General features: G+C 32.4%; 1 protein-coding gene across 2 annotated transcripts in view; it reads right to left on the bottom strand.

Annotated features, from left to right (window-relative positions):
- Positions 1-22,707, bottom strand: part of DACH1 (dachshund family transcription factor 1) — a 433,898-nt gene that overhangs the window by 118,227 nt on the left and 292,964 nt on the right. Inside the window, exons 4-7 of one of the 2 annotated variants that reach the window (XM_023186484.3) lie at positions 19,950-20,105; positions 19,373-19,545; positions 5,904-6,039; positions 2,995-3,129 (exon numbers count right to left, since the gene is read on the bottom strand). In XM_023186484.3, the coding sequence (XP_023042252.1) occupies positions 2,995-3,129; positions 5,904-6,039; positions 19,373-19,545; positions 19,950-20,105 (600 nt within the window). The remainder of the gene's footprint in view (positions 1-2,994; positions 3,130-5,903; positions 6,040-19,372; positions 19,546-19,949; positions 20,106-22,707) is intronic. The other variant, XM_023186494.3, reaches the window with a different exon arrangement.

Genomic DNA, 22,707 nt, shown 5'->3' with positions numbered 1-22,707 from the left:
GGCTAGTTTTTTGTATTTTTTAGTGGAGACGGGGTTTCACCGTGTTAGCCAGGATGGTCTCGATTTCCTGAACTCATGATCCGCCCATCTCGGCCTCCCAAAGTGCTGGGATTACAGGCTTGAGCCACCGCACCCAGCCACAATTTTTAATTTAGTAGTCTCTAACAATCTAGAAAGCCCATGAATATTTACTATTAATTCACTATGCTAAAAACTAGATAAAAGAAAGTATACACAAGAGAAAAGCATCCATAATAAAACACTTACTAGAATAGTATCAAAATCTATTAAAATTTTGGGATTACATATACACATTTGAAATCACATTTCTAGGGAGAATCTTAAAAATTTATTTGTCACCATAAAATATATGTCAAAATATTGGGAAACTTTTGGGCTACAGTCAAGGACTTTGTTCTTACAGCAAAACAATTTAGAAAACCTTGATGTAAGTACCATTAGTGATATAGTAAGTTTTTATGTATATTCGTGGTCAGAATGTTCTAACGTGTTTCATATAAATGTGCTTTCTGAAGGTCAGATAATTTCACCTTTGGCCTTACTATTAATCCTTAAAGCATGTGATCTCCACAGTTATTTTAACTCTTGTCTGTCTCTTAGAATCTTCTAGAAATTCAGCCCAGATCAGTAGGCACTCAAAGACTGCCTAGTCTGTTTAAAGCAAATGCAGTACACAGATGACTCCTAAGCAGCTTACATTCTAGTAGTGGAAGGATAGCAATGAAGAAATAACTTCCAAATAACAAAGCAAATACTTTAAAACATGCCTAAATCAATCTAGTATATTATTTCAAAAACTGCTCCATGTTGGCAAAATTATAATAATAATAAATAGATTGAAATAATGACATATGAAAAAGGAATAGTTATGAAAAATATAGGTCAATTCAAAGGATAATGTTGCACAAAGCTCTCCACCAAAAATTCTAGTGAGATCTGTCATTCCAATTTTAGTACTGGTCGTTCCTTTGTATTTTTCTCTTCGCTACCACCCCTGGACTTGTATATTTCTCTTAGCCCTTCTCTATCATGGTGCTGCAAGAGAATTTAGCTCTAATATCCTGACATTCATCATATAACATAAATTAACTTTCTTCTTAGGCATCCCAAGTTAAACTTGGTAAATAGTATGTAAGGGAAAATTGAGAAAAGAGTGACTCAAATAATTTTCTGTAGGGCTTTATTCTTTAGCTCAACCCTAGTGGAGAACGATTGTGAAACCCGTAAAATTAATTATTATATTTAAATATCATTACTTAAAACTTGAGTCTTTGATGAAACTTTATGTTTTACCACTATACTATTTTTTTTTTTTGACATGGAGCCTCACTCTGTCACCCAGGCTGCAGTGCAGGGGCACGATCTCAGCTCACTGTAACCTCTGCCTCCAGGGTTCAAGTAATTCTTCTGCCTCGGCCTCCCAATATAGGCGCGCACCATCACGCCCATCTGATTTTTGTATTTTTAGTAGAGACGGGGTTTCACCATATTAGTCAGGCTGGTCTCAACTCCTGACCTCGTGATCTGCCCGCCTCAGCCTCCCAAAGTGCTGAGATTACCGGTGTGAGCCAGTACACCCAGCCCCACTATACTAATTTTTACAATACTGCTATGCATGGATTTTTGATTAAATATCAAAGGTATAGGTCAAAATAAATATGATGGATAATATATATGACATTCTTCTTTATCGTTAATGAAGAGATCGTGAAAAAAATGTAAGTTAAAAATTCAGAGACAATCTGACCTAGTCATGCACTACATTAGAATAGTTAATACAAATAACACCTGATATCAAGTTTCACAATAAATAACATAAAAATTTTATTAATGCCTCTGTTTCTCAATTATGCCTAGATGCTAACGTTAGTACCTAGATTGTGTTTTCTCACTGACATTCCATAACTCAAATAATCTAATTTGTAGAAATATACTCTTTCTCCCTAAGGGATTTAGCAGAGCTATTTTTATGCTGAAAAGGAAATGTTTTATGTAAGCATTTTTACTTTTATGTGAGTAGTCTTTTTGGTGGGAAGAAGGTACCCCTCCTTAACTTAATCTCCCTCCACGCATTTATTCCTATTCAATTATTTAAATACCCAATTTTATTTCCTTTCCATGTTGACAGCTGATTAATTGTGTCCCTTTTGTTTTCAAAATAAATAACCCTTTTTCACAACACTGATTATTTGATGGCTTTGTCAAAAAAAGATAAGCAAATTATCCTATCTATATTTATAAAGTTTGAAAATATTAAGTTAAAATAAAAGATAGGTGGGAAGATTCTTATATTCACAATTTAACATTTAAAATTTGAAAATATGTATTTGCATCTCCAAGAATAAATTTCTAATATGCTGACTAAAATCATATTTTGATTTTTTCATGACATTATCAAATAAGGCATGAAAATACACATTTTGCCTGTGAAAACAGGTTTGGTTGACATTAACAAAATATAAGAAACTTTTTTAGCTATGTAGTACCTGGCCTTTCTTGGTATATTTTGACAACTATTTTGACAACTACTAGTACATTGATGTACAAAATATATTTCTGTTTCCTTATTGGTCTGTAAACTGTTTTTCTAATTCAAAAGAAGGCAGAGTAACCCTTTTGATACTGTTATTGTTGTATCATGCTAAGTAAAATGACAGTGACCCTGAAGGCATTGAAAAAGTCAAATAGCAGATCCTTTAGGAACTGAGAAATAACAGTTGGGACTTTTTCTTTTAATGTACTGGTAACTAAATTGTAACTTACCTGTTGTATAAGAGAAGTGCAGCAGGTCTTCATTCATATCTATTTTTTTGTTGAATAGGTTTAATTTGTACTTTATATTGTAGATTTTAAAAACATTTATATGCTTTTTCTTTTTTACATGATGTAGAGACAGACTTCATTCTGTGATTAAAATCTAGTTCTAAAATGTATTGAATCAGGAAAAACAAGGAATATATAATCATACATTACCTTTTTCAATATGCATCCTTTTTGACTCATGTCCCATGTCATGACCAGCCAAATCTCCCTCTTTGGGCCCAGGGAGTACATTTGGTGATAAGCCCATCAGCATCTGGTTCATGGACAACCCATTCTGATGGACTGCTGTTATACCCGAAAACAAACAAAACAAAACACAAAAACACCATAACACACAAGGTTCCAATAAGTCAGTTAAACTCTTTTTGGACTCAACAGTAAATATAATATTAATATAATAGTCTAACTTTAAATTTGTAATCTATCCCTAAAAACACTGTGATAACTGATAAACATGATAATTCATCAGAATATGCAGAAAATACTGAAAATGACATCACCTCACTTTATTTTTACTTTGCATAAAACAAGATTTTTATCTGGAAAATATAAATTTTTAAAATATAAGAATAATACAGTAGAAATTGCCATTTGGCAAACATCATTAATAATAATTGCTTCAGGGATCAAGGGATAATTCTGAAACTAGTGAGTGGAAGTTTGTTTAAGAAGAGAATATTTGCATAGTCTTAAGATATTTTCTCACCAGACATTCACTATCTCCAAAGGTAAAGAACAACAACGACAACAAGTAATATTTCAATAGAGAAACCTGGTAGTCACCACCTTAAGAAAGTGATAAAGTTATTGCTGGCATGGTAGAAATGTGTGTCTCCTGAAATGATTCACTAGGAAGGACACACTATCACAGCTGTGTGATTCTCGCCAAACATCCATAACCTAAGCCTAATCAAAAGGAAGCATAAAAAAATCCAAACTGAGGGACATTCTACAAAATAAATGGCCTGGCCTGTACTCAAAAACAAACAAAAAAAAAGTTACTGAAAGACAAAATGGACTAAGGAACTGTTCCAGATTAAATAATACTAAGAGAATATGACAACTAATTGTAGTGTGTGATCATAGATTGGCTTTTGTACCTAGAAAAAAAAAAATCTTACTTTAAAAAATATTGGTGGGAAAACCAGTGCAATTTAAATAAAAACTGTAGTTCAAATTTTAGTACTATAATAATGTTATCTTCCTGATTTTGATCATTTTTCTGTTATGTAAAATAATGTTCTTATTTGTAGAAGATAAACAATGACAAATCTGAGTAAAGTTGTATTAAATCTATGATAGAAGCCCTAGGTGACATTATGCCTTCATTGAGATATCACTTTCAGAGACCTCGATTGGTTGATTGACGAGGTAAATCAGGATGACAAATGTGTAAGAGTGATTTGTATATTTGAAAATTTTCTAAAATTATTTTAAAGTAATATGTAACACATATATGCATATATATGCATATGTGTGTGAATGTGGCTGTATTTCCATTTCAACAATTATGGCATCCAGGCATATAAAAATGTCTCCTTTGTTTCTATCAAAATTTTTAAAAAATAATATAACCATTAAAAAAATAACATGAATGTATAACAAAACTCTTTCAAATCTTCCCCAATCTGTCCATCATTTTCATTTTGTTCCAAATTTTTTTTTCTCTAGGACAGCACCTTTCCAATGACAATATATTATAATGAAGCCAATATTTATCATTAACTTTCTGATTCTAGTGTCAACGTACCATAAAAATATGCAGTAAATATTTTATTTGAAAACTATTTTAAAATTGTGTATAAAGTTATAAAGTTAAGGAAAGTTTCAGCCAGGCCAAAGCAAGTATATATATTTAGTATTATGTTGAACTATATAATTTCCAATAATTGACTATCTTTTATTTATAATTACTTACATAGCATTTAACTTAATCTTTATCCTCTTCAATGGCTCCCAGATCAACAATTTTCACTTTATGCGTACATTCCTTTATAACCTATTAAGTCACTTTCTAGAAAATGCTTTCCTATTATGAAAATATTCTCAACAACCAAATAACTTAAACAAATTTTGTATAATTAGATGAAGTTTATGCTACAAACATCTTCAACAGATATGCTTAGACTTCCTTTTGAAGACCATGAGAAATAAAATGAAAATAACCAGAAAAAAATAGACAAGCCCTTTTCCCAAATCCATGTCATAAAATGGTTTCGTAACATATATTCCATCTCTAAAATAATAGCTAAATTCTGAAAATAAGGAAAATATATAGGTTTTATCAAACAAGATATTCTCTTTTAATATAGTCATTTATCAAAAGAATAATCTGAGATTATTGTATAGACACAAAAATCACTTGTTAATTTGATGGCATTTTAACTTTATTCTTCATTTTCTTGGTCGTAAGTACCAAGGTTAAATATTGTGAAAATGTAATAAAATAACATACAGTCTTACTTTTCAAATTTTAATAATAACAATATATGGCAATAGTATGCATTATTGATTATTACTAATTCAAATTCTCAAACTTAGCTAATTTCAAATTCTTTTATTCATTGACCACCTGAATGACTTAGAAATGTATGTTTTTAAAATGTATTATTTTGAATTTAACTCATTTCTCTTCGTGGTTATCTCCATTAACACATGGATAAAATTTAAAAGTCAGTGAATTACAAAAATGTCCTGGTAGTATTCGAGGAATGATGTTGAATAATCTATAAACAGTGTACCAAGACACTAGATATTTGAGAATTGGTTGTGTTTACTTCAGAAACCAATCCAAAAGGTTACTTATTTTCTCTGTTTCATAGCTCAAATCTTTATAGGTGGCATCAAATAGAGAAAATTTATATCAGGACCTGTTAATGTGGTATCATACCTCATGATATTACGAACTGGGAAACATAATTTTGAGAGATGGCTATTGCTACAGAGCTTCAGAACATGATCCATCTGAGATCTATTTGGAATGAGGGCATGTTGATTAGAAAAGCCAGCCGAACCCTAATAAAGTTTAAAATGGTGACAAGTAGAAGTATAAGACCTACGGATTCTGTCAGAAGAGCTTTCAGTCCGTGCAGGGGAGCTGGACACACTGCTGCTGCGATGTGATGATGGGTGACTGCCAGGCCTTCTCCCCTCCTCCAGAGAGGGGGCAGGTGAGGGGCTATCAGGAACACGCTCCTGCACCAGCGAGGGAGGGAAGGAGGGTAGAAAAGACGTTAAATACGATGAACCTTTACTTAATGAATGTTGGTTTTCTCAATACAGTAAGAAATGTAAAGAGAATAAACACTTTATTTCATCAGCATTTAACTGTACTAAAAGATACATTTATCTTGAGCAAAGCCAAATAAAGTAGAAAAAGATGATTTATGAAACTATGGTTCTACAGGTAAGCACGACTGCAGTAATGGCAAATGGCAGTCTACTCTGGAGAAAAAGTAAGCCCTAAGAAGACACCCAAAAATATCCAAATAAGAACCCATTAGACAACAAAGGTCTTGGAGAATAAACAAGTATTATTTATAATCATTTTGAAGAAATCTTTAAATATATTCCTGTGTTTCCGCAAGTATCTAAAGATCATGTAATAAACACATTATCAACATGACTGACCATAATAATAATACCAGAGGAGTTTTTAACAGGTATTCCATCCTGGCACTGCTCTGCACATACTCAGTCACATTTTAAGGCATCACGGAAGTGGATTCTTATTTAATATTGGAATATTTTTCTTTGGTTTAAATAATTCTCAGAGTACCTACCACATCTAGCTTCAACTCAACCACATAAATGTATTAAGGGCACATTTATGAAACATGTATCAATTATGTCCCAGGGAAACTTGGTACTGTGTTTCCTGATACTCTATTTTATGTCAACACTCTTGTGTCATTCCAAACCTCCCTCTCCAAGTTCTGTGCATTCTCCATTAGACAAATCTATAAGTAGATTATATAAATGTCTCCAATTAGCTATTATAAATGGAATTACAGATTAAGAAAGAAGGTACCCATTGGTGAACATTTTCTACTTGGAGCAGCAAAATATTTATACCCTCAGTTATTAACAGACACAGGTCTTGATGCCTTTGCAATAATTAATAAATAGTAAAAAGTGTGGAAGAAAACTACATAAAGTATGTAGATGTATAATGTACTTATAAATAAGAAGTACACTATTCCTTATTAGGGTGAAGATACACAAATATGAAATAGAGGTAAAAAAAAAAAAAAGGCCAATCTAAAATGTAACTGGCCTGTAGGAGGCTAATATTTCCAAAATGTCAATGTTAACTTAATATGGAAAACAAAGAGGAGGCTCCAGGCTTTGTAGTGCCAGTGAGATTGATGATCATGCTCATCTTTGGTCAAAGTGATTCCATCAGCACCGTGATGGTTTGAAATCTGGCTGCACATCAGAATCACCTAGCATGTTCTTAAATGTGCTTATGCTTCAGTTTCATTCCCAGAGATTCTGGTTTACTGAGGATTATGGCTTAATTGTGTCCCCCAAAAAGATTTGTTGAAGCCCTAACCTTTGGTCGCTATCAATATGAATGTATTTGAAAACTGAGTCTTTGCAGACATAATTAGTTAAGATGAGAACACACTAGATTAGGGTGGCTTTTAAACCCACGTGATTCGTGTCCTTAGAAGTAGATGTGAAGATAGGAGGGAAGAATGTCATGTGACCATAGAGGAAGCGATTAAACTTATACAGCTTCAAGCCAAGGAATAGCAATGATTGCCAGCTGCTAGCAGAAGCTATACAAAGACAGCGAAAGATTCTACCTAGAATCTCAGAGGGAGCTTGGCCCTTATGAAGTCCTGATTTTGGACTTCTAGACTCCAATAATGTGAGACAATAAATTTCTGTGGTTTTAAGCTACCCAGTTTCTGATTCTTTATTATAGTGGCCCTAGAAAACTAATATACTAAGACTAAAATGGGACCCAGATTTCAGTATTTTTTAAAGCTCTCCCTATTTTAATATGGAAACAAGATTGAGCTGTACTTTAGTCACACTCTTTTAATTTTTCAATGGTGTACATTGCCAATAAACATCTTCAACAGATATGCTTAGACTTCCTTTTGAAGACCATGAGAAATAAAATGAAAATAACCAGAAAAAAATAGCCAAGCCCTTTTCCCAAATCCATGTCATAAAATGGTTTCCTAACATATATTCCATGGAATTTAACAACAACAAAAAAAGTGCTATAAGAAACTTCATGATAAAACAATATTGTAAAGGAAAAGAAAAAAAGAGGTCAATTAAATTTTAATCTCAACAGTTGCAATGCATATTAGAATCTTGTCGTAATGATTACTTGCTGAACTTTAAGAGTTTTTGGACAGGGCTAATATGTGCTGACAGGCTTCTGTAAAAGACAATAAACCCCCACAGAAGGCAGATGTATTGTTAGTATTACACTAAAAAGCATTAGCCCTTTACCATAATTGTTCAGGGATTAACAATTAAGTGCTTTATTTTCTGCAAATAGCAAAATTGATATGTAGGTAAATGTAAGCAACATGTAATATATTTTCCATCTCAAGTTATGTGGGGTTTCCACTTGAAATACTGCAAATACGAAAATAAGGACAGTGGGAGGGAGAGAGAGAAAGAGACAGAGAGAAGAGATGGGGAGAGGAGAGAGAAAACAAGGGCGGCAGGGGGTCAAAGACAAACACACACATCCCAGATATTAAAATTTAAAACTAACTTGTTTAGATAAGTTTATAACATGCATGCATTTGTTACACGCTAGGATACTACAGAAAGACGGCATCCAACTTTACAGATTGCAGATTAAGATGTTTTGAAATCTTTATCACAGGTAACATGGAAAATGAATGTATTAGCAGTTATTTTTCCAAACTAACTAAATGAAGCATGTATGGTTTTAAAATGTCTAAGGCAAACAAACGACCAACAGTTTTAAAAAACAAACATGTAGGGCGGGCGTGGTGGCACGCCTGTAATCCCAGCACTTTGGGAGGTCAAGGTGGGCAGATCACGAGGTCAGGAGATCAAGATCATCCTAGCTAACACGGTGAAACCCCGTCCCTATTAAAAATACACAAAATTAGCCGTACTTGGTGGCGGGCGCCTCCTCCCAGCTACTGGGGGGCTGAGGCAGGAGAATGGCGTGAACCTGGGAGGCGGAGCTTGCAGTGAGCTGAGATAGCACCACTGCACTCCAGCCTGGGTGACAGAGCGAGACTCCATCTCAAAACAAAACAAAACGAAACAACAACAACAACAACAAAACATGTATATGACTTAAAAGAGCAGAAACTTCACATCTGGATTTCAAAACTTACTTCCTGTTTTCTAATTATAATTACCCTAAACTATAAAGAAGCTTCAAATGGCAATATGCTCATATTAAATCATTGTAATCACAAATCAAAGGATAATCTTGGCTTGTGTGTAGCCAACCATAATTCAAAAGTTTAGTTTTGTATGGTTTTGAAGTATTTGCACACTTATTATAGAGGATGCATTCATAAGGCTATATATGTAGAACTCCTTTATAATTTGTATAACTATATTAAGAAACAATACTGCAGCAAACTGCATACAGAGCCAGAGATATACTCTTAAAGTCTAATTTTGATTTCTTGAAATTCTAATAGAAGCATAGTTTGTCTAAGCTTTAGAGCTAATTCCTAATACATGTAACTGTTAACAATTGGGTTACACAGAAATACATGGTGTGTATTTAAGAAAATGCATTGCTATTTTTTTGTATGAACAGAATTTTCTAAATTAACCATTCTATTTTATTCCAAAGGTCACTCACATCATGCTTACCTTTCAATAAATTTTAATATTTTTCTTAATAATTATATTAATGCATATGTTTGGCTGAACAGACAAAGTGCAATCTTGAAATAAATCAGTCTCTCTAAAATGATTTTGCAAGTCTGATTTTCCTGTCATAATAGATTTCTTAGTAGTGCTAACGGAAAGCATGAGAATATAATTTTTCTGAAATATTTAACTCATAAAATATTTAAATACTTAATGCATAAATCTCTGGAAACAATGATTATGCCATTAAAATAATTCCTTGTTTATTTTAACATTTCCCATATAACTAGAAAAATGCTTTATTAGTCAATGTATTTAAATGTCAACATTGTCTGTGATCAACCCTTTAATTCATGAATTGTTCCGTTATTCATTTACACATCCAAAATACTCTTAAAAAGATATAATATACTAAGTAAAAATAAATTAGATTAAAATCTTCATGTAAAATGCATTTTAAAAGCATAATTTAAAGCTCAGTAAATATGTATAAGTAAAATTATGGTATTTAATTTACATTTAACTTAGTTTTTGCTTTAATTGTAGTTTTGTGTTCAAGAACAAAGGATACAAGGACAATTAATACTGTTATTTGAAGAGAATATTTTAATTTATGCAAATTTTTATGATTTAAAAGCTTAACTATTCAATTGAAACTTTCTATAAATTGACACACAACATATTCAGTCATTTTACTTAATGTATAATTTCAATCTTTGGAACCTAATATATTGTTCTTTGAAGAATTTCATTAAAGTAAAATCCATTCAGCAAGTAAGATTTGAATACATTGTTGCACAATAAATTAATTTATTTCAACAGCTTAATTCTTTTATCATATTTATATGCTTGCCTTTCCAGAGTATTCTATAAGATGGAGAATAATGGAGACAATAAAGAATTGCTTAGGAGGGAATCTCATAATTATTATTGAAACAAAATAGATAATGAGTTTTATTCAGACATAATAAGAAAGAAGCAGTTCAATGTCTATAAGAAAACTATGTAAACTGGATTTATCATTTCATTTGTGTAATACCCTTTAACCTCCAATAAGGGGCTGAAGCAGGACAGAGAGGAAGAATATTTAATTTAATACTTCAACACACTCCTTTATAGTCTTGCATCAATTTCACTAATCAATAAAACACAATATTTTGCAAAGTTCCATCTTTATAAAACTCACCACAATAATAAATGAAAATTTAAGAGAAGCACTCTTTCACTGAAAAAAGGTCATACTAATAAACTAATAGTAACAGAAGAACAACAAAGGAAAACCTGTACTTTTGCCTCTGGGTAGAACAAGAAGTATTCGGCCTGTAGGATAATTCAGAATCAAAAATAGAATTCAGAAACAATGTACTCAAATTCTAAAATAGAAAGTGTAAAATGTTCAGTACTACACACGTGACTAATTAAACATTTTAAAATTGCATTATCTCAGCTGCCCCCTCTCCACCTTAAAAATGTATTGTATTTTATTGAATTAAAATATTTTCTTAGGGTAAGTATAATCACAACTCATTTCTCTAAAGGATTATTTCATTTAGCTTTTATTTATTTTGCTCTCCTTTTAATTCTCTTCATTTTTTGTTTTTCAATAGAGATTCCCTAACTGAATAGGATATAGAAGTGGGGAAACAATTTGTAATACTAAATTTTGTGTTGTTATTGTTTGTTTTTTTGAGTCAGAATCTTACTCCATCACCCAGGCTGGAGTGCAGTGGCACAGTCTCGGCTCACTGAAAACTCCACCTCCCCGTTCAAGCAATTCTCCTGCCTCAGCCTCTGAGTAACTGGGATTACAGGCATCTGTCACCACTCCTGATTAATTTTTTGTGTTTTTAGTAGAGACAGGGTTTCTCCACGTTGGTCAGGCTGGTCTAAGTGTTTCACTCGCCTAGGCCTCCCAAAGTGCTGGGATTACAGGTGTGAGCCACCATGCCCAGCCTAAATGTTATCTTCATATAACTTTTAATTTATAAAATTGATGAAGTTGACCATCACTTTATATAACCAAAACTTCTCAGCTTTAAGAAAACTCAGGCTTAAATACATTAGTTCAATGAGTATTTACTGAACAGTTACTATGTACCAGGCAGGATCTAGGCTCTGGTTAATAAAATTAAGCAAAACTGACAAAAATTATTTTCCCCATGGAGCATATATCACACCTGGTAAATGTTGTTAGTGAAATGCAACATCATTCACACTAAGAGTGGTGTTCAAATTCCTTTGTTTTGGAAAAATGTGCAAAGAAGACAAATAGCAGAATTGGAATCCTGTATTCAGAAAAATGCTTAAAAAGTACTTTTAAGAGACAGTCAACGATGCTAGCATGCTTACACCTGGTTAAGGACCAGGCAACCTAAATCAAGATTCCATAGCTGAGGAAGCCCCAAACAATAATGTACATAGCTTTTAAAAAAACTTTGATTATGGAACTCAAAAAATACTCAAATTTTCTAAACATGAAACTGGCAAGGCCCCGTGAAACAACTTAATATAATCTGAAACAACTTAACTCTATTCTCCTGTTGTGTTTTTGCACTTACTCATTGGTGGTAGGGAACTACATTTTCCCCAAATGTGTACGAAAATTCACATAGCCTTGTAATTTTTTGGTTGCTACTTGATAACATAAAGTTACTTTAAGCAACAAAATAAAATCTTGACTCAGGAATTATAATTCAAAGCCATCTGACAATAAATACTGGCATCTTAATTAAAAGGTAGGACTTCTTCCTTTACTACAGCCAAGGGATATAGAGGTGAAGGAAGAACAACAAGGAAAAAAAGGTAAGTGCTGATTTGACCAGCACTGCCTTTAAAGGCATCAATCTCTCTTGCATGATAAATGTTTAAAGTCAACGTTTAACGTAGTAAGGCACAAATGTATGCTCTTACAGGCCACCACCACTATGAGCCTCTCATCTGCAGTTCCCTTGATGAGTCTCATTCGTTCGGATGTTCCTTTGACCCTTGAGTTTCCTGCATAGTTACATCTGGGGGCTTGGTTCAAGTTGGTGTGGGGGTATGATTACTTCATAGATGGTGTTTCATGCTTCTATAATGAGCGTAATGTCTGGTTGGTTGCCTTTTATGATGCCAGCCACCACCGATGATCATGGCTGCAATTCATCACTTCATTAGGGCTTGCAATTTCCTACACACTTATTTTCTAGAAGGTTTCTATGATCACAAATTTACCTAATGAATCATTTGGTTATTCTTAGGATCAGTTTTTATGGAAAAGGCAGGAAAAATGCTTGATCCCTTCCATGTATTTATCTTTAAGCCATTATTGTCCTTTATAAACATCAGTTCCCCCAAAATTCTCCAAATGTGAGCAATGAGTTTCTTTTTTAGTATTATTATAAAATCATGAATTTAAACATGTGATGTATTTCAAGGTCTGGATGTTTTATTAGTGGTGGTTGTGTTATAATACTTTCTTTTTTAGGTTAACATCTTTTTTTCATATTTAATATTAATATTCAAATAAACCTAAAGAGAACATAATTATTTTTTAAAACCAAGTAAAATTAAACAGATTTTTGGGAAAAACTTTATGTCTAAAAGTTCTGCATACACTCGGAGATGTTTATGTTTGTACAAAGAATAAACGATTCTGTAACTAAAAACAAAGTATATGATGTCACATTGCTCTAAGATTCACTCTACTTTGTGAATTAGGTCACTCTGGTTGTAGATTTTATAATCTTTTCACATTTCAAACTTCATGCAAGTAACGTCCTATTTCTTAATATAGTATTTTAAGAACTTGCTTTAAAGTATGAGTACAATTATAAATTGCATTAAGAACTTGCTTTAAAGTGTGAGTACAATTATAAATTGCATTTTTCAATGTTTAATTCTTTAAATGAGAACGTCACAAAGTTTCTCTCTCACACACACACACAGAGACACATAACAGATCAGCAAAGAAAATTAACAAATTTAAGTCATATTCCCTATTTTCAGAAAACTGTAGTGTGTCATAGGAAGAAAGATGTGTATCCAACAATGCAGTGTACTTTGAATGTTGTCATATTTCTCAAAAACAATTCTACATTATCTCTGAAAAAAATCTTAAAATGCATTTAAAAATCTGCTTTGCATACTATGCACTACAAACCTCAAAAGTCCTTGACTAAAATAAAGCCGTGTATAAAATTTTTATTAGGTAAAATGAGCAGAACAAAAAAAAAGAGATAGTCAGAGAGACAGAGGTCTCATCATAGAATTATGACTATATTTCACAAGCTTGACAGGGATTCCCTGCAAAATTCTGGAACTTACTTTTAAACAAATGATTTTGGATACTTGGAGAGAAAACAAAATAGTAATAAGATGAAAATCATGTCGGTATAGAAAGACTTCCAAAGATTATATAAATAGTAATTTAATCATTATGACAACCTAATGGGGTAGTATTGTTATTACATACAAATACAAATATATTAAATAATTTGTCTATGGTCACACTGGTTGGAGGTGATAAAGTCGAAATGCAAATCCAAGTAGTCTATTTTCAGAACACATGCTTCAAATCACTAAAAAGTGCTGCTTTTCTTCCTTTTAATATAACTTCTATTTCAGCAAGCATGCTCTTTTCAAAATCATTATAACATTGTGAATTTATTAAATAAAAACTGAGAAAAATATTGATTCATTCAGGAGAATTTTGGGTAACATAATGAATGATACCTAAGATAATCAATTAATAGAACATTTCAACCTATTAAGAATTCTCCAATGATAACAGAAATTGATCTCTTGATTTATATTGTTTATTTTACTCGATCATTTAAAGTAATAAAGGAATACATCCTTTTAAAATGTGGAAATGATACAAAGGTGGTATAAATAGCTAATGTGATAGTTTGGGATGTTAATACTCCAAAGTATCTAAAGATCCTAAATCAATGGAATGGAAACTAAAAAACTTAATGTGGATAAATAAAAATTCCTAACACAAATAAAAGATGAAGAAAAATGGACTTAACAGAATTTTATGTCAGAAAGGCAGGAAATTTACTCAGTCAGACATTCAGCTACCAAACAAAATCTTAAGAACTATGACTAGATTTGTAGATTATTGTCCAAATTGAGGTTGATGTCTAGTGTCTCTTCATTGCACAATTCAATTCTCGAGTATGGTGGGATAGAGAGTAACTTCAATAAAAAGAAGGCAACCAAAAAGATGAATAGTCAGAACAAATTAGAATAATTGGCCTAGAAAACAGAAACACTATAGGTACCAAACCAGAGGGCTTAAATATTGAAATGGCTAGAACCCTGAAGAATTAGCAGACAGTTTGTTTCCAATAAAATATAACCAAGTTAAGGTAGAAGCTATTGAGATGCAAATTTTAATTTGATTAATGAATATACTTCTCACTCTTAAATTTGCTGAAAATAGATTAAGCATCCTACAAAAGTTTAGATATATGAAAATGAGTAAGAAGGATGTGGGAATTATTTCTCCATTATGGGGGAAGCCGAATTACATAACATCTCAAGTCTAAGTTGCTTGATGTTCTATGAATGCTAAATAGAAAAAGTATATGGGCATCACTGACACATAAGAAATTAATACAGGCCGGGCGCGGTGGCTCAAGCCTGTAATCCCAGCACTTTGGGAGGCCGAGACGGGCGGATCACGAGGTCAGGAGATCGAGACCATCCTGGCTAACACGGCGAAACCCCGTCTCTACTAAAAAATACAAAAAAACTAGCTGGGCGAGGTGGCGGGCGCCTGTAGTCCCAGCTACTCGGGAGGCTGAGGCAGGAGAATGGCATAAACCCCGGAGGCGGAGCTTGCAGTGAGCTGAGATCCGGCCACTGCACTCCAGTCTGGGTGACAGAGCCAGACTCCGTCTCAAAAAAAAAAAAAAAAAAAAAAAAAAAAGAAATTAATACAGGTACAGTTTATAATTATTTAATATATCTCTGCAGATATTTAGGGAGTTAGAGAGAGGAGGGGGAATTGTGCATATATCCACACAACTAGGAATTTTAATTAGAATTATTATTGTCTAAAGAGTATATGTAAATTTCCTCCTCAAAATAATCTTGATTATATTCAATACAACCAGCCATAGAAAGTCTAAGTTTAGTACTTTAGCAGACCAGACTCTTTCATGGACACTTGCATGTAAAGCAAATAACAATGCCATAGTGGGAAAGTCTTCATCTATATAGTTTTCTTTTCTTCAGTGCATTTAATTCTTTCAACCCTAAATTCTCAATTATTTTAATTTTTTTTTCCACTTGGCTCTATTGTGTTTGAGAGTTTAGTTTGAGCTGCTTCACTTTTCCATAGCCTGAGATTCATGTGGGTTTGGGTTAATCAGAGGTCTAACACAGGTATCGATAAGCTTTTTTGGTAAAAGGCTGAATAGCAAGTATTTTAATCCACTCTGTCTTTGTATGTGAAAATAGCCATAGACATTACATAAATTTAGATGTGGCTCTATCCCCAGAAAAACTTTATTTACCAACACTACATTTTGAATTTCATATAATTCTCATGTGTCATGAAATATTTTTCTTTCTATTTTTTTCTAACCACTTAAAAATGCAAAACCATTCTTAACTCACAGGTCATAAAAACAGCAGCAGAATAGATTTCACCCAACATTGGAAGCTTGGGGATTCAGACTCTGCTCCATTTAATGTCCTGGCATTGAAGATATGTTATGAAAAAAAATTTGGAGCTCCTCTACTTCATAGAAACAGCTAAACAAAGAATACTTTTAAAATATGTAACTCTGAAAGCTATATTTTTGCTTCTCTTTTGTCCTACAAATTCTTATTGTCATTTGCATTTAGGTTCAGTTTTAATTTTAAGTCTTGTCATTACTCTCAAAAAATGTAAACGGTATATTCCAACATTTAGAACATCTCTCAAAGTTCTATTTTCTCTTTAAAGGCTATTTCTCCAGTTGCTTTATAATTCCGAGATATAGACTCAATCTTCTTTGATATTGAACACTTCACTTGCAACAGACCTTCACACTTATTAATAGAATCTTCCCAGGCAAACCAATGTGTAGTCCCTATTCTAGTTGCCCACATGTGTCCAATGCTGTTACAGGGGATGTAAGAGTCCATTATTTTATTTGAGGAAAATAAAAACTTCCCCAAAACTAAACTTAATTAACATCTATTAAGTGAGTTTACTAAACTCTGCCTGAACTACAGAGTTAACCAATATATACACTTAGACAGATTGATTTGTTAACTTGTTCTCTCTAATACTTAGAACTTCTTAGAGGACCTATTCCTCACGCTTATTCTCTGAGGACACTCACTTGATTTTTATCAGGTTATATGGATGCCTTTAAGCATCTAAAACTGTTAGAATCATCTCCTGCCTTTCTTAAAATGTGTTTACTTTCAGTAATCTTTACCTGTCACCATCAAACTTGAAGCTATACGAATGGCCTGTCTCACAAAATTAGGGTGTCATGATAAAAATGGGCCTTTCTGCCCTTCCACAACAGCCAACTGAACTTCACTTTGATGTTGGCAATAAAAACTATCAGATTTTACTTTCTATAATCATTCTCAATTACAGCCACTGTTTCCTATTTGGCTACTACTATTACCATTTACATCAACACATTCAAAATGCACAACTCCCTTTAATCCGCATGTAACGAAGTTTCTGAAAATATTTGCAACAAGAGACTAAGTGAGATATCTCTATGACTTAGTAGGCATTGGCACATGTTTTAAAACATAAAGCGACCTCACTTTCTTCTCTTTTTGTGTATTTTCTTCCTTTCTTCATATATCCCCCTCCTTTCCATTCCTAAACTTAATCTAAGAAAACACAGGAATGTTCCCAACTTCCTAATCATTGAGTCCCAAATTATTTTCTGTAGACTTCTCCCAGAGGAAACTCAACTTCTTCCTCCTGCTTATCAAAACTTTGACAACCAAGGATGTATTAAAAGGAGTTCCCCCAAGTATTCTAATTAACAAATAGCACTACTATTTTAAAAAATATATGTATATTGCAAAATAAAATAAATCAAGTATCCTGATATAAATAAAGACTTTTGGATGCAGGAAAATGTAAGCCATTCCTCAGGCAAATATTAGCTACAGGTCATAACTTAGACACCCATTATGACTTTAAACTGCTAAAATCTGCTCTTCTATCATATGTTTGCCTTATTTATTAATGTAAATCTTACCTAAATGAGAGATTTTAAATAGTTACTAGTTTTGAAAGTAAAAATTATATAATTAATATTATGAGATGATTATAGTAATCACAACCAGATATTTTTAATGAGAATAATCACATCATATAAATTAATACTTAGTACCCTGTAACATTTGCTTAAAGTAGCCATTGAGTACAATGATGAGTAGACTTAAATGGATTTTTCCCTCAGCCAAACTCCTCTTCTAGATAACTTTAATGAGTGAGGCAATCAGAGTGCTTAATTCTCAATAATACCTATTACCAAACATCATCATAAATCAAACAATACAGTGATATTTTGCTTATTGAATAATCTGGTAACAATCTCCCTCTTACAGAAGAGTTTTCAAAGGTCTTTTTTTTTTTTTTTTTAATCAGTTCCTTGGCTGAGATCAATGTGGCACTCACTGGCGTTCTCTCAGGTGGCGATCTTTGAGTAGTTAATCCGGGTCTTCTGTGAGACTTTGAGTTATTTTTCCTCTGGTATTGATACTACAGAAACTGCTCAAGGCATCTGGGATATATCTTTGTTTTTAGAGCCTTTAACATGAGAAAAATTCCTGTTTGCATATTACTCAACATTGTATGTAAGTAGTAACAACACCTTTAATATAAGATGTGCTCCAGAGGCTACCCTAAAATTTAAGTGTATTGTATTCAGAAAAATGGGATAATTGTAATGTCAAATAATGATCATGAAGCATAAAATATCTTGTACTTAGTTTAAAAATCAATAATCTATTCTTAATTTTTTGTTATTTCTTACTCCTTGGCCAATCGGACAATCCACTTAAAATATTTTGATGTAAGTACACACTTTAAAATAATATAAAGGAAAAAGATTTTATATATATGTATATATCTCATACAATTCACACACATACACACAGATACACAGGGACAGAGGAGACAAAATTGTGTATATATGCACATATGAAGTTTATATAACAATAATGTTACCTTCAATTTAGTGTATTTTTGAATGTGTGGAAACTTCCAATTTTATTACTTCATTTAGTTTTTACAAAATAATCCACACTAGATTATGCCTTTATTAGATATTTACTAGAATCAGGAAGATTAAATTACAAGTCTAAGGTGACAGAGCTAGAAAGTGGCAGAATTTATCCCTTCTGGTCTTCTGATTCTCCTCACATAAATGCTCATAACACCACACACACATACACACAACTACCCATGTAAGAACACAGACAATTTCAACTACAACATTTAACGTCCTATATTTTTCTCTATCTTAATAGATATATAGAGAATTTAAAGCAACCCTAGCCTGCCTAAGTAAGTAGTGTGCCCCTGGGGCCACTTGCTACTCTTTTAACAATCTATTTACTATTACTTAGCTTTTTAGAGTTCAAATGTACCTATGGAATAAGAAAAACGGATTAAGAGATGGTGGCTTAAGATGAACATGCCAAAATAATTGCATATAAAAAAAATTACCTTAATAACTGATGTCTCGACTCTGGATGGGGGACTCTGAACTTGTGCTGCTGCCGCCATATTTGCAATGGTGCTGAGGTGGTTCATCTGGCTCATTGCCATGGTGACAGACGCTGGAGGTAGGCTGACAGGTATTAGAGGGTGGGGCATCATCATAAAAGGAAGTTCCAGTCCTATAAAAAATGCACATATATCATCATTGCTCTGGAGGGCATAAATCAGTAAAAATTGAAACATTTAAAAGTTTTCTAATGTTGGTAGTCAAAGAAAAAATATTTTTCCTCGTCGTATGCAAAAATTTCACTCACTACTCAGGGAAACTAGGCTTATAGCTATTTGGTTTGGTCCCATGGTTTATCATTTCCTAACTTTTCCTGTGTTTAATACAAATGGTCAATTCTTTGCTATATTATTCCTGTAATCAGTCTGAATCTTGCTTAAAATACTAGGGTTTTCTTTAACTTATCCCAATTAGTTATGTAAATATAGTATATCTCTTTATTATGTCTTATTTTGCCAACTGATAATTACAATTTTTAAAACTACGATTTTTTAATGCTAAAAAATGCCATCGTACCATTTGGCAGAAGGTGGCTCTGCTGAAGATGGTTGAGAGGATGACTAAGTGGAAGACTACGTGCTCCAGGCAAGCGGGGCTGGGTTACAGAGGCCTGAGGTCCCTGGGATGGGGAAGAGGGCAGTGTTTCCTTATCCCAGGAACCATCACTGCTGCCTGTGGGGAATGAATATAAATTACTTGGATATAATATTATTCCAAATCTTCCAACGACTAATTTAAAATGACGTTTTAAAAAATATATCACATTTGGAGTTGGAAAACTGATTTCTAGGGAAATAAGCTGAGGTAAGTAAATTTCCCCTAAGCTACACATTCTTTTTGATTTTCTGTTTCTTATATAGGATCTCAAAATTTTAACAAATAATATTTCTGCAACATTTAATCTCGTGGTGCAGTCTAACACTGTGTTGGCTATCCAGCTTAATGTTAAATGGTCTCTAGTATATTAACTAGATAATTAATTACTCCTTGGAACTGAAACACACTAATATTTATAGAATGTAAAGTTATCCTTGTAGTAAATGACATCCTAGCCATCAAATAAAGTGCCTAAGTTCATTACACAGCAAATCCTAAAAATGGAGCCATTAAATGTCCAGCTTGGTTAGACATTGTACAGAGAACACAAAAGATCACTTTATAGAATATAATGCCATAGCAAAAATTAAATATGCATGCATGTTTGTGTGAATAAATACATCACTTGTTTTCAATAAAGAGAAACATACATTTATGTCTCCATGTCAATGTCACTCATTTGAGGACCTGCATTTCAATATTGGTGGCAATGCCTTGGATTTTAAAAGATCACGAAATACCTTATTAGAATACTCCTTGGAAGGTGTTTATAAATCATTTCAATTTCAATGTCCTCCTAAATTAAATTAATTCAATATTTATTTATTCCTTAACTGAATCTGTTGAAAATACAAACTATTCACTTAGAGGAAATTTCTGTAATATCTCTATTAGCTCATGACTGTTTTATTTCTTAAAAAAAAAACCATATTTTCATATAATATGCATAGAAACAGCAGAGTTGGTAAAACTCCAATTTAATGCTTTAGCTCTCCTAAAAGCCTCATTGTAAAATCTCTACGACATAGTTTTTAATGAAGAATACTTAGTGACTGCCATGATTTTTTTCCATTTACTTCATGAAGACAGTTAAGGTTCAATATAAATTCAAACTCATTAGCTCAATACTGTCTGGATCTTAGAGTAAATTGTTCAGAAGTGGGTAATGAAAACGCAATTCAAATTCTTCAGCAATCAAACAAAGCAATTTTATTAAACAATGAAAAGAATCAATTAAAATGGATATCTTTATTATCTTTATTATTCTACAAGAAACCATGACAGCTTTTGGTTTAAAAAAAGTTTATAGCTTCATACAGAAACGACTCACATAAATGAAATTTCTCCAGCTTGCTCCTACACTGTGATATAAAAGTTCTTTTCATATTCACAAATTTATACACCTTATTTCTGTTCTCATAACTTTTTTGACACTTATTCTAAGGTACTGGTCAAACATGCAAGAACTATAAATAGATGAATTTTTCAAATGTATGCTATCAAGAGATTATTATTACAAAACATTCTAAACATCTTCTCTTTACATTCCCTTTATCAAAGTACATGCGATTTTTTATTGTAGGCTTAATTCCCAAAATCTGTGGGATTTGATTTGGTCAAATGTTATGACTCAGCATTGATTTTACCTTGTATGTTATCAGTTAAAACTGACTATCGGGATATAGAAATCATGCTTTGGAATAAATATTATTTTAATATAAAAATTGTGCTGGAAAGTAAGAAATAATAAGTAATTTTCTCTGTATTTTATACTTCATTTAAATTTTCAACAAATGTAACCATTACATATTCATAGTAGATTGCATATTTGAGAATAATTAACTAGAATATGGAGTGGAAAAATAGACATTCATTATTTTGGATTCAGTTTGAGCTCCATTTACACCTATAATCTACTTTTGTTTTTCTGTTCACTTAAACTAATTTCCTCTTTTATTGAAGTCCTTATTGCCAGAATAAATAAATAAATGGGAAATAGTTATTTCTGCAAATATATTTAAATTTCACTCATATCAGTAGAGATGCACAATAACTCTATTTTTCACATTATTAAGGTGTAAATATTATCTAAAAATTCTGATTAAATCACTCTGAAAACAGACTACAGACAAAACCCTATCCATTTTCACATCTGTTTTTGCATCACAGATATCAGTCCCTTGTGCACAGGTAAATATCAAGCATTCATATGTGAATTTTCTCTAGTAAGTTTCTAATGTTATATTAGATTTTCACGATATATAGAATGCTTCTAGCCATCTCCACCAATTATCATTTGTTAAATACTCATGATGTTAGCTCATTTGGGTAATAAATAGAGCAAACAATTAAGAAACTAAGTCTGATGAAAAATATACAATATATAACCAAGTCAGCTGTAAGTGATTTTTGCATTATTTATAACATCCTTTTACTCTATTAGCATGAATAAATAAGAACTGAATATAGGCCACTTCAGAACAAGACATGCCTATTATTAAGTGTATATTTTCACAATTTTGTTTTAAGCCAACATATAGCATAATATAAACCAGCATATATGTACTATGCTTACACACAAATATATACATACACACATAAATACCTTTAAAATTCATATTTACTATTAAGACTGCAAGAAACAGCAGCAGATTCAATACATAAGAAACTTCTAATA

Source organism: Piliocolobus tephrosceles, chromosome X (assembly GCF_002776525.5).
Source record: "Piliocolobus tephrosceles isolate RC106 chromosome X, ASM277652v3, whole genome shotgun sequence".
NCBI classification, from domain to species: Eukaryota; Metazoa; Chordata; class Mammalia; order Primates; family Cercopithecidae; genus Piliocolobus; species Piliocolobus tephrosceles.
This window is presented reverse-complemented; position numbering and strand designations above follow the sequence as displayed.